At 36.0% G+C, this 13855-nt stretch overlaps 1 protein-coding gene across 1 annotated transcript in view; it reads left to right on the top strand.

The window, feature by feature from the left end:
- Nucleotides 1-13855, top strand: part of COG3 (component of oligomeric golgi complex 3) — a 69295-nt gene that overhangs the window by 25849 nt on the left and 29591 nt on the right. The window contains exons 9-14 of the mRNA XM_002914968.4: nucleotides 1192-1235; nucleotides 1703-1829; nucleotides 2270-2361; nucleotides 3673-3812; nucleotides 5536-5696; nucleotides 12634-12739. Coding sequence (XP_002915014.1) covers nucleotides 1192-1235; nucleotides 1703-1829; nucleotides 2270-2361; nucleotides 3673-3812; nucleotides 5536-5696; nucleotides 12634-12739 — 670 coding nt within the window. The remainder of the gene's footprint in view (nucleotides 1-1191; nucleotides 1236-1702; nucleotides 1830-2269; nucleotides 2362-3672; nucleotides 3813-5535; nucleotides 5697-12633; nucleotides 12740-13855) is intronic.

The raw sequence follows: 13855 nt of genomic DNA, 5'->3' as shown, positions 1-13855 counted from the left end.
TGAACTAAAGAGTTAAATGTAAAAATAAGCAGGAAAAGAAAAAAACCACCTAGCAGAAATTTTTGGGAAAAAATTACAGAGAAGATTCAGGATATAAAAATTACATTTTCTGAATTTTAAACAGCCAAAGTAAAGCAGAAACTAGCGTGTTGCAACAGATAAGTGAGAAGGTTAATATTTTTAATATACTTAGAGTGCTTCTAACTCAGTAAGAAAGATAAATATCTGATAAATAAATGACCAGATTATGCGAAGAAAATGCAAATGGTTAATTAAATATGAGTGCATCTGTAGCCTCAGTGGAGAATACGTGCAGTTTAAGGTTAGATGGCATTTTTTTTTTGGCAAGACAATGGCCGATTAAGGTCTAGCAGTCCATGCTTTTGAGAATTTGATGAGGCAGACAATACTGCTGATAGATATGTAAATCAATTTTCTTTCTCAAAAAACATTTTAGGAGAATGGAGCAAAAGCCCCTTTAAGTATTTATCTCTTTTGACCCAGTGTTGGGGGGCCCCAGCTGGAAAGTAGGTACTGCTGTTATACCTGCTTTATGTGGTAGGAAGTGGAAACTCAGAGAAGTGAGCCTGATCTCCTGGGCTCACACGCTTCTGGGGAACTGGCACGCAGACCCTCTAGTTTCACTCCAGGCTCAGGGCTCCTCACCTCTGGACTTTTCTCCTCAGGAAACAATCGAGATGTCTAACATAATATTTGACTTATGGTACATTTGCCCAAGGGGATAGTATGTGGCCGTTTAAAATAATGTTTTTAATAATAATAATAATAATAATAATGGTGATGATGATGATGATGATGATTCATTGAGTGTTTACTAGGTGCCAGGCACTATGCTAAGGCTTTCCGTAGGTTTTCTTCTGATGTTGAGTAGGATGATGATTTGAAATGTAATTTTTTGAAAGCAGATTATCATGTCGAACGTATAATATAATTCCAGGTTTTTTTTTAAAAAAAAATATATATAGTAACTATAGTGTATATATACAAAAACCTGAAAGAATATTCTAAAATATTAGTTGTGGTTATCTTGTGGTATTATAGGTGATTTTTATGTTTCAGCTTTTTTGTATTTACAGATTTTCTAACATTAGCATATATTAGTTAAAATCAGAAAGTAATTGAAAGTATAACTGAAACAGATGTATTTTTAATATATTTTTTATCTTGCAGACTCTTATTGAGCAAATAGAACAGCGATCTGAAAAAATACCTGAGTGAGTACCTAGAAGTTCTTCAAATTACCATCTTCTTGGTGTGCTATTTTTCCAAATCTGTTATGTTTTCTGATATTTTCTGAGCAGTTACCTTCCATACTATGCAAGCTTTTTCTTGTAGCACATAACTTATTTTGGGCAAGGGTTGTAGACCTGACTTTGAGTTTGCAAGGCATCTCTTTTGCCCATAGCAAGATTTGCTTTTAATTTCAAAGATGTAAGATCTTTCTTTACTCTTGGGAGATAAATCTTTCTTTAAAAGAATAAAAATTATAACTTTGAACTACAGTTCATTATGGTTTTTTTTTTCCCCCATACATCAGTATTTCTAGTATTTAATGTGGGCAAATGAGAGGTGACCTTATCGCTTTAGAGCTTTTGAAATCTCTTCTAGGATTTAAGATCAGGTTTAATTTACATGTCTGAAATCAGAAGTTTACACTCCAGTCTCATTTGCTTTTCATCAGATACCAGCAACTGCTAAATGACATCCATCAGTGTTACCTTGACCAGCGGGAGCTCCTTTTGGGCCCTAGCATCACTTGTACTGTAACAGAGTTAACCAGCCAGAATAATAGAGATCATTGTGCCTTGGTAAGCTTCTGCTAGTTTTGATTGATGTTAAACCTTCCTCTGAAATATTTTGATGTTCTAGAAGCCATACTTGGGTAAATAAGTTTTGGATTCCATATCAACAAGCTTAAAAGATTTTTCTTCATTTGTGAGAAATCTAATTTAGTAATTAGAATTCAGCTTGTCAGAATATTCTCATTTTGATCTATTTTTGAAGAATGAAGTTTCACAAACAAGTATTACTCCTTGAAAGATGAAGTTTCAGTTTGTGGATTTATATTGACGATTTACTTTAGCTTTTGCTGAAGTGCTTTTTTTTTTTTAGCAATTTTAATTCATGTGCATGATCTATTTTAATATATGTGCATAATCTCAGTGCAGGTAAAATATTTGCTTTAGTCTTAAATGCTGGAATCATTGTGTGTCTTTAACTGTAGGTAATGTGTGTTTATTTCCTCCAGATTCGCAGTGGCTGTGCCTTTATGGTCCACGTATGCCAGGATGAGCACCAACTTTACAATGAATTTTTCACAAAGCCAACGTCAAAATTAGAGTAGGTGGTATACAAACTCTGACTCTTGTTTTTAAGATTTAATTTGCTAATGACCATCATGGCTTATCATATAGTAAAGGACTATTTTAAAGTCAACTGCAGAGTGTTTTAACTATTGTGAGTATGTGAACAGAATATTCTTGGATGGGACAGTGGTTATTTTAAAATAAATGTGCAATTTAAAGGCCAACATGCTTTTATATTATGTATAATATATCTCTGGAGACAATATGGTATGATAGTAAGAAGCCTATATTGGGAACTAAGTCTTGGCAATCTGTACCCCTTTATCTCCACTGAGTATAATAATTCCTTATAGTTAAAAAATTCTGTGGTTCTGACTATTGAAAGACACTTAAAAATACAGACACTATTTAGTACCTTTTCCTTATTTTTCTCAAAGTGTCCTTCAGCTCCTGTGTTAGTCACTTTTGGTTTCTTCATATTGGTGATTTTGACTCTTTTTTTTTTTTTAAAGATTTTATTTATTTTTTCGACAGAGATAGAGACAGCCAGCGAGAGAGGGAACACAAGCAGGGGGAGTGGGAGAGGAAGAAGCAGGGTCATAGTGTAGGAGCCTGATGTGGGGCTCGATCCCATAACGCCGGGATCACGCCCTGAGCCGAAGGCTGACGCTTAACTGCTGTGCCACCCAGGCGCCCCGGTGATTTTGACCCTTACAAAGATTCCAGGATTATGACTTTTGTAATGAGGAAGAGACAAATGTATCTTATAGTTTTCATTAGGTTGATCACTTTTGATGAAATGCTATATATAGAAGAGTACTATTGAAAGTATGAAGAATATAGACAACTTAAGTTTTTCCTTTCAAATGTTTAAAATTGTCAAAAATACTTGTATGTCCAAGTACTTTGAGTTTTGTTTATCTAAATCCAAGTATTCAAGAATTTTCAATTCATCTTTCCTAGGGAAAAATGTTACATTTGATTCACAAATGATGTAGAATATAAAAGGATAATTAAATCAACCGAAATATTTGTTATTCTGTTTAAAAGGACATATATAAAGTATTGCTGAAATAAATAAAGTTGTAGTAAATTGACATTTGGCTGGGGACAGCTACTTTGGAGTGACTGCTGAAGACTGCTTATGGATTTTGAGCTTTTAAAGCAAAGAAAAATCTACAGTATTATTTTCACCTTTTGACTTCTCTTTATATAATGTTCCCATGCACTATTTTCCAGTAGATTTTTATTTTTATTGGCTAGAAGAAATCAGTGATGCCTTTTAAACTATTAGAAAATCCCGAAAAAATTACTACTTATAACCATGTTTTATTCTTCATTTTAGTGAACTTTTGGAGAAACTCTGTGTGTCATTGTATGATGTCTTCAGGCCATTGATCATTCATGTTATTCACTTAGAGACTCTATCGGAACTCTGTGGGATTCTTAAAAATGAGGTGCTTGAAGATCATGTACAGAACAATGGTAAATGATAATTACAAATGATAATTTCAAAAGTCTTTTTAATTATATCTGTGGCTCAATGAATTTGAAAAGCCCCTGTTCTCTACCTTACACACCTATATAAATTTATTATTTTTATAGCCTGGGTTGATGCCTTGTCCCTTTTAAAATCAAGATACACCTTATTTTTTGACTAAAGGTACAAATAAAATGGGGAAAGAATTTTAAAATCTTGGTGGGGGCGCCTGGGTGGCAGAGCGGTTGGGCGTCTGCCTTCGGCTCAGGGCGTGATCCCGGCGTTATGGGATCGAGCCCCACGTCAGGCTCCTCTGCTATGAGCCTGCTTCTTCCTCTCCCACTCCCCCTGCTTGTGTTCCCTCTCTCGCTGGCTGTCTCTATCTCTGTCTTATAAATAAATAAAAAATCTTTAAAAAAAAATAAAATAAAATAAAATCTTGGTGAAATTAGTAATAAAATAATTATAGTTAACTTTTCATTTTGGCATCTGAAATCCAGAGAGAACTGTCTGTTTTGGGTTAGACATTTCTTTTTTTTTTTTTTTTTTTTTTAAAGTTTTTTTTTGACAGAGATAGAGACAGCCAGCGGGAGAGGGAACACAGCGGAACACAGCAGGGGAGTGGGAGAGGGAGAAGCAGGCTCCCAGCGGAGGAGCCCGCTGGGGCTCGATCCCATAACGCTGGGATCACGCCCTGAGCTGAAGGCAGACGCCCAACCGCTGTGCCACCCAGGCGCCCCTGGGTTAGACATTTCTTAATACATTTTTACCAAAATATCTAAAGTCATTGACTATATTGCAAACTCTTGATTTAAAAACAGGCATTATTTTAGGGTACATATATAACAATGACTTATCTTTTTTAAATTATAATTCTCTGGAAAACTCTAACCATCTGATACAGTCTTTAATATTTGATTTGATTATCATAGAAAACATGACTTAAGTAACTTAAAAAAAAAACCCTTCAAGTAATTATTTTACTGGCAGAAATTACTGTTCTAACTTTGACTTTCCTTAGGAGACACTATAGGTTTGTTAATGCATCCAAATTTTCTTATTCTGCTGCATTTAGTTCATTCTAAGATTTGTATTTTCTTACATATTAATTAAATTAATTTGTCTGAATTAAATTAGTTTGAACGTTTATGTTATTATGTAGTGTTTCCAACTCCCCGGCCCTTGAAAAGCTGTTACGGAAATAATGGTTTGCCTTAACACTGATGGCATCTTGGGAATGCAGAAATTCTTATAAACTCATATTTCATTTTAGGTTTTTACTCATTTTTCCTTGTGGAAGCCTTAACAAGTCATTTAATATCTGTGGGAGTCAATTTATTTGTAAAATTGGAATGAGAACTCAACTAATAAGCTGCCCTAGCTGTGTCTCAGGATTGGTCTGAAGCTGAAAGATAATTTTTAAGAAGCACAAAACACTTTAAAATTCAGACTTTATTATTCATGTTAATAATAGAAATAATATCACAGAGTCTCAGAAAGAAGGTATAAGGGCAAATTTATTTCCCAGTTTTAAATTTGAGGAAATCGAAAGACATTTATTAAATTTTTCTGAGGTCTTTGAATCATACTGAAATAGACTGCAACCACAATCCCTGAGGCAAAAATACTTCCTACTACTACTACTGGACACTTGAGTAATGTTTTTGCTTGTTTAAAGAAAGTATTTTTCTAAATATAAAGGAAAGGATGATTACACTTTTTTATCAGCTGAACAACTGGGAGCATTTGCAGCTGGAGTAAAGCAGATGTTAGAAGATGTACAAGAGCGCCTTGTCTATAGAACCCACATCTACATTCAGACAGACATCACGGGGTACAAACCTGCTCCCGGAGATCTGGCGTATCCTGATAAATTGGTGATGATGGAGGTAGGGTTCCCTTATGTGATCTTGATCTCTTTCTCAGCCCCATATACCTTTTGGATGTTTGGTACTAGTGAAAATAGGATTTTTCTTTTTAATTCTCATTCAAGATGTAAAATTGAGATAAACTTGCCATAAGGTCACAGGAAATAAAATTTTAAAAAATTGAACAAAATGATCTATTAGGTTTTTCCTTCAAGTTATATTTTATAATTCATTTCCCTCCCCTTTTCTAGGAAATATGTGTTCTTAATTTTTTTTTTAAAGATTTATTTACTTTAGAGAGAGAATGTGTGCTTGTGCATGAGCATGGGGAGGGGCAGAGGGAGAGGGAGAGGGAAAGGGAGAGATCTCAAGCACACTCCCTCCTGAGCATGGAGCCTGATATGGGGCTCGATCCCAGAACCCTGAGACCACAACCTGAGCCGAAATCCAGAGTCGGACACCTAACTGACTGAGCCTCCCAGGTGCCCTGCGTTCTCAATTTTTAAATTGAATTTGTGCTTCCTGTGATTTCTCTTTTTTAAAATAATTGGCATAGAAGAAGGTTGATAACATAGGAGCCACCATAGTTGATTGTCACATAACCATGTGTCATGCTGTCTCATAAAAACCCTGCAGGCCATCTCCTCAAAATTCTACAGTACTGATGTCCAGGTTATGGTTTGAAGAGTTAGATTTACCTCACTGATCATTTATCTCACTGATTCAGTTACATACGAACCTTTCTTTTCTTTGAGTGCTGGATAGAATTTAAATGATGCTGAGGATAGTAGTGCTAACTCAGAATTAGAACCCAGAACTTTTTTTTTCTTTTTAAGTAGGCTCCATGCCCATTGTGGAGCTCAACATGGGGCTTGAATTCATAACCCTGAGATCAAGACCTGAACTCACATCAAGAGTCAGACTCTTAGCTACCCGGGCACCCCGGAACCTAGAACTTTTTTTAATGGAAGTTTCAAATATAAGCAAAAGGTAGAAAAACATAATGAACTCTTACATATCATTACCACAGTTTCCACATGGCCAATGTTATTTCACTTAAAGCTCCATTACTCCCTTCCACACCATTAGTTATTTTGGAGCAAATTCTAAACATTTCATCAGTAAATACTTCGTAGGTAGCTCTAAAAGGTAAGACACATTTTATATTTTGCAGTGAAGTCTTTTTTTCCAGTTTTATTGAGAAGTGATTGACATGTATCAGTATGTTTAAGGCATAGAGCATGATGATTTGATTTACATACATTGTAAAATGATTACCACAATAGGTTTAGTTAACATCCATCATCTCGTATAGATAACAATACAAAGAAAAGAAATTTCTTTCTGTGATGAGCTCTTAGAATCTACCTCTGAACAACTTTCCTATCTATATACAGTATTTATTGTTAACTATAGTCTTCATGTATATTACATTCCTAGTATTTATCTTGTAACTGAAAGTTCATATTTTTGTGTTTTTTTAAAAATTTTTCTAGATTCACATATAAGTGAGATCATACAGTATTTGTCTTTCTCTGACTTATGTCACTTAGCATAATGTCTTCAGGGTCCATCCGTGTTGTTGCAAATGGTAGAATTTCCTTGTTTTTTTTATGGCCAAATAATATTCCACTGTCTGTATAGACCACAGCTTCTGTATCCATTCATTCATTGGTGGACACTTAGGTTGTTTCTGTGTCTTAGCTATTGTGAGTGATACTGCAGTGAACGTGGGGGTGCAGATATCCTTTTGAGTTAGTGTTTTCATTACCTTTGGATATATTCCCAGAAGTGGAATTGCTGGATCAGATGGTAGTTCTATTTTTAATTTTTTGAAGATCCTCCATACTGTTTTCCAGGCTACATCAATTTACAGTCCTGCTAATAGAGCACAAGGGTTCCCTTTTCTCCACATCCTTGCCAACACTTACCTTTTTTGTTTTTAAAAGATTTTATTTATTTGTTTGTCAGAGAGAGAGAGCGCGTGTACATGCGCATGAGTGGAGGAGGGGCAGAGGGAGAAGCAGGCTTCTCGCTGCGCAGGGAGGCCAATGTGGGACTCCATCCCGGGACCCTGGGATCATGACCTGAGCTGAAGGCAGATGCAAACTGACTGAGCCACCCAAGCGTCCCAACACTTGTTATCTCTGTCTGTTTGATAATAGCCATCCTAACAGGCATGAGATGGTAGCTTATTGTGGTTTGAATTGGCATTTCCCTGATGATTATTGTTATTGAGCATCTTTTCGTTACCTGTTGGCCATTTATATATGCTCTTCGGGAAAAAAGGTTGCTTCGGGTCCTTCATCCGTTTCAGTTGGGTTATTTGGTTTTTATGCTATTGAGTTGTATGAGTTCTTTGTACATTTTGGTATTAACTCCTTGTCAGATATACGGCTTGCGAATATTTTTTCCCATTCTGTAAGTCACGTTTTCACTTTGTTGATGGTTTCTTTTGCTGTTCAGAAGCTTTTTAGTTTGATGGTAGTCCTACTTGTTTATTTTGGTGAGGGCACTTTTCATTTGAACACAACCGTGACATAGTTATCACACCTAAAAACATTATTATAGTTCCTTAATATCATTGAATATTCAGTTGAATCTGGAAGTTTTTCGGATTTACTATTGTTAGTGTTTTGTCCCACTTACTTTCTCTCTTTGTGTGTATGTTTTATTGCTGAACTTTTGAAAGTAAATTATAAATATTGTGGTACTTCTCTTGGGAATACTTCAATTCTTACTCTCCTAAGAATAAAAACATTCTTCACAGAATCACATGCCATTTTTACATATATAAAAATTAACATTATTTCAACATATTATTTATATGCAGTACATATTCAGATTTCCTCAGTTGTCCTTCAACTATCTTTAAAACAGGATCAAAAAATTTAAAAAGTGGAATCCAGTTAAGGTTACTGTTTCTCCCTACCAGTTTTTTTTTGTTTTTGTTTTTGTTTTTTTTTTTTTATGACACTGGCTTTTTTGAAGAGATCAAGCCAGTTTTGTTGTAGAATGTGCCACATTTCTGGATTTGTCTGATTGTTTTCCTCATATTTAGATTCAGATTAAACTTTTTTTTTTTTTTTTGCAAGAATACTACACAGCTGATGTGTACTTACCTCATCACATCAGAGGCACATAATGTCGGGATGTTCCACAATTGGTTAAGGTAGTAATTGCTAATTTTCTTCATTATAAAAGTACATTCCCCTCTTTGTAATTAGTGAGTAGTGATGAAATGATACTTTGGGATTATGTGAGTTCCCCAGCATCTTTTTACCCAGTGGTTATTGCAACCTTTAATGATCTGTGCCTGAACCAGTTATTATGTTGGGAGTAGCAAATTTCATATCTGCCATTTTCATATCTGCTATTTCTTCTGCATTTATTAGTTGGTGTTCTAATGTAAAGAATTAATTTCTCTTTCTCCCTCCCTTTTTCCTATCCCCCAACCCTCGTAGACTAATGGAATTTTTTAAAAAGTCATTATCTATTGCCATTATTCTTTTTAAAGCTCAGAATTGCCCCAGATTTGACTAGTGGAAGATGGCTTCTTTGTCCTTTAGATGGCTTCTGTATCATTTTGATATGTCCCTATAATCTTTGAGGACTTCTTTCTTTTTTCTTAAACAGTTTTATTGAGTTATAGTTTATAAACCCCACAATTCACGCATTTAGAGTTTATAATTTAGTGGTTTTTAATATATTCATGGATAGGTGCAGCCATCACCACAGTCGGTTTTAGACCATTTTCGGTATCTCAGAAAGCAACCCTGTACATTTAGCTATCACCCTCAGACCCCAGTCTGAGTCAATATTATATATTTCTGTCTATAGATTGCCCTGTTTTAAACATTTCATATGAATAGAGTTAAATAACATATGGTCTTTTGTGATGTATTTCACTTAGCATGTTTTCACAGTTCATCCAAGTTATAGCATGTATTAGCACTTCATTCCTTTTTATGGCTGGATAATGTGCCATCGTATGGATATATCACATTTTGTTTATTCTTTCGTCTGATGATGGACACTTGGGTTGCTTCCACCTGTTGGGTGTTATAAATAATACTGCTACAGATGTTCATGTACACGTTTTTGTGTGGACGTGTGTTTTCATTTCTGTGTATATGCCTAGGAGTGGAATTGCTGCATTGTATAGTAACTGTGTCTTTAATCGTTTGAGGAATGGCCAGATTGTTTCCAAAGTGGCTGTACCAGTTTACATTCTCACCAGCAGTGTATGAAGTTTCTGATTTCTTCAACTACTTGCCAACTCTTGTTAGTATTTGACTTTTTGATTTCTGGCATCTAGTGAGTTTGGAGTGGTATCTCATTGTGGTTTTGATTTGCATATTATCATTGCATCATTTATTATCCCAGCATTCTGTCCAGTTTTCCCAGCATTATTTGTTGAAAGGCTGTTCTTTCCTACTGGATAGTCTTGGCACCCGTGTTGAAGTCAGTTGCTCATAGATTTTTGGGTTTCTTTTTTTCCCCTCCCTCCCTCCCTCCCCTTGAGTAGGGGAAGGAGCAGAGGAAGAGAGAACATCCTTAAGCAGACTCCCCACTGAGCACAGAACCTGACTTGGGGCTCAATTCCAGGACCCTGAGATCATGACCTGAGCTGAAATCAAGAGTCAGATGCTCAAGTGACTGAACCAGCCAGGCACCCCTGGGTTTATTTCTGAACTCTCAGTTTTATTACATTGATCTTTATGTCTATTTTTATGTCAGTGTCAGACTGATTTGATTATTGTTTTGTAATAAATTTTATAATCAGGAAGTATGAATTCTTATCTCTTCTTCCTTTTTAAAAGATTGTTCTGACTGTTCTTGGTCCCTTGCCATTCCTATGAATTTTAGAATCAGCTTGTCAGTTTCTACACAGAAGTTATCTGGGATTTGTTAGGGATTGTATTATATCTGTCAATCAATTTGGGGAGTATTGCCATCTTAACAATGTTAAGTCTTCCAATTCATGAACATGGGATATTTTGAAATTATTTAGATCTTTTTCAGTTTCTTTTAGTGATATTTTGTAGTTTTCAGAGAATAAATTTTATACTTCTTTTGTTAAATTCATAAGTATTCTTTATGAAGCTAATGTAAATGGAACTATTAATTCTTTTTTTCTGATTGTTCATTGCAAGTGTATAGAAATATATTTGATTTTTATATATTGATCTTATATCATTGTAACCTTGTTGGACAAGCTTATTCTAATAGATTTTTGTCCCCTGTTTTATGAGCACTTCCTTATTTCTTGGCTCTGTAAGATGCTCTAGGCTCATTTTGTCTATTTCCTGTCTTAGCCCTAGAAGCAGCCATTTCTCCAAGGAGTCCTGGCTGCTTTTATTGGAGAATGGTATTAGAAAATAAGGTCTGGGTGCTAGTTGTACTAATAGCTGTAGAGGGTTCTTGCTTTCGGGCCCTCTCAGCTGACAGAGCAAAGAAATGTATGTATGTATACTAACCCATTTCTGTTGCTGCACATCCTCACCAGCATTTTAATTTAGCCTAACTTATTTTAGTGCCTGGACTGATAAACATGTTGTAGTAAGTGTGTTTTTTTAAAAGCTAACAGGCTTAAATATACCAGGCTATTTAGTTTACTACCCTTACCCGTTTTAAGAATGTTCTCCTCAACTTTCATCCCTTCTCCTGACTTCTATTTAAATTTATATTTTGGGTAGTTATATTAATTATTTGTATAGTACTTTTTAAAAATAATATGTAAAATCAACCTTGCAGGAATCAGATATATGTTTGGTACAGCATGTAGTTTTGGCGCTGTTTGTTTGTTACCCAGCTTTCATTATACTGCAAGCTCATAGTAGCAATATTGCTAATAATTCCAGGGAACAGATAGGTAATCCGTTTGCAGGAGTTACCTTGGCTTTGAAGGCCACAAAATGGATATGATGAAGACTAGGTCTGTGTCTCAGTCCAGTCTGGGGAATTGGGTTCTCCTTCCTTCTTCCCCTTCTTTCTTTGTCTTCTTTATGAATATTAGTTTTATATTATAGATAGAATGCCTGTTTTAATAGTTCTGACAGGATGTTAGGTGACGAAGTTTACTAGAAGTCGCTCTCCCAGTGGGACCTAGTGATATGTTTAGTATGTTTATGTAGTCATCACATGGCCAGTGTCCTGATGTCTTGTGTGGACCTTTTAGCTTAAGGGTACCACTGTCAGTAAATCCGCTTGCTTTGTTTTTCTTTTGCTGAGGGGCAGGAGCATCAGGTGATCCTGCTGTGACATCTGTGTGCCATTTAGGGGTTGGTTGTACTTTCTGGTTTCTGCCTGCAGAGTGAGAGGACTGGCCTGAGTGATACGGAGTCTGTCTCCCAAACAGTTTTCTGGCCATTCCTTTTGGCAGTAGCTACGTGTTTGTTAGTTCTTCATTTTTGTGTGTGTCCACCTTTATAAAAACTGTAAATGTAAATTAGTGAGCTTTTCATTACTAACTTAGTAGTTAGTGACCTGTGTGTATTTGATGTCATTCTTTAGGAAGTGAAGAAGGGTTTTGAAAATAGCTTACTGTAGCTGTCACATAAAGAAGAAAACCAGTTGTTTAGATTGGTCAGTTACTTGATGAAAGCATTTCTGACATTCAGATTATATCCTAGCCAATCTTAAACTTTGTTTCTGAACATCAAGTTGAAAATTAGCTTCTTATACAAGCCTTGTGTATTTGACCCTTCAGCAGATACCCAGTAATGGTTCTGAAATTAGTGGTTCACAGATGGCTGTGTATGTGTTTTTGGGAGTAGGGACACTCTATACTAATTTAACTTTTTCATTTCCATAGGTTGTTCTGCTGTGGTTCTCTTAATTAGTCCATTCATTTATTAACTAGTCTTTTTTTTAACTTTATGGAAACAACATGTTCATATTGCCAAACACAGCTGAAAAGCTACACTTTAATCTTTCTTCTGATTTCTTTATATAGCAAATTGCACAGAGTTTAAAAGATGAACAGAAGAAGGTACCTTCAGAAGCTTCGTTTTCAGATGTTCGGTTAGAGGAAACGGAGTCTAATAATCTAAGAAAATCCGGTATGTCATGATGCTAAACTCCAACTTTTATTCATTCGTTTAAACTTTTATTGAGGACTCGTCATGTTCTGGGCATGAGAAACAGCTTATGCCTTTGAGGAGCCCACACTTGAATGGGGAGAGATTGATAAGCCACAGATATAATTGATTGGTGACATGCTAAAGGTATTTATAGTGCACTCTTGGACCATGGTAGAAGGGTATCAGAATTATGAAGGTAGGTGAGCTTTCAGTGGTGTCTGAAAGCTGTACTATTTATAAAGGCAAGAATGAGAGAGCCAGGTGAAGTAAGGCTGTTCAAGGTAGAATAGCATGGAGGAGGGCAGGCAGGAATGGAAGACCATGGTTGCTTTGGGGAAGTCAAGTGGTTTGGTAGTGTTTGGGCGTAGGTTATTTGTAGGGAAAAGCAAGTAAAACAGGCCAGATAAGTATCAGTGATAGTCTCATGGACTTTGACTTCTTGCTAATATAGTGTATTGGCATGATTGTACTTAGCAGATTTGTATTTTATAAATACATTGAGTGCCTGGGGGTAAGATACTGATAAAAATGTATGGGATAGCTTGGACTAGGGTGCACGTTATGCAAGGAGCAAAATTGTCTAAGAAGCATGCTGGATATTTATGAATTACGTAGACAACAAGCTAGATGGAAAGCAGGGTATCCCTTCCCCTCTTCTCCTAGCTGTAAGGGAGACACTGAAGCTCAGTTCCTCATGGAGCTGGGACTAACTGGGAGTTGGTGTAGTAAGAATGGGAGGCTTTAAAGAGCCCCAGCTGTCCCTAAATCTCCAGGTTTAGGGCATGATCAGGTATTGTGTGTTACTCTGTGAACAGTTGATAACTCAAAGCCAGACTGCCAAGCAACCTGGGTATTCCCTGTCCGGCAAAGCCATTTTATCATACTTGTTCCATAGGAAGAGAGACTCATAGGGGGTTAAAATTTCCTCCTTTGAAATAGAACCTGGGCCATGTCTTCGTATACCTCTTGTTTCTTGGGTACACCTTGGTCCTAATAAACCTCTTCAAGAGTTATTGGAGAGACTAGAGTACATTTCTGTCCTATTGACCCTGGTCTTAACACATTTTCCCTTTCCCTAGTAAAGTCTATTCTTTC

Source organism: Ailuropoda melanoleuca, chromosome 7 (assembly GCF_002007445.2).
Source record: "Ailuropoda melanoleuca isolate Jingjing chromosome 7, ASM200744v2, whole genome shotgun sequence".
Classification (NCBI taxonomy): domain Eukaryota; kingdom Metazoa; phylum Chordata; class Mammalia; order Carnivora; family Ursidae; genus Ailuropoda; species Ailuropoda melanoleuca.
The sequence above is the reverse complement of the archived record's forward strand: the minus strand, read 5'-3'. Positions and strand labels throughout refer to the sequence as shown.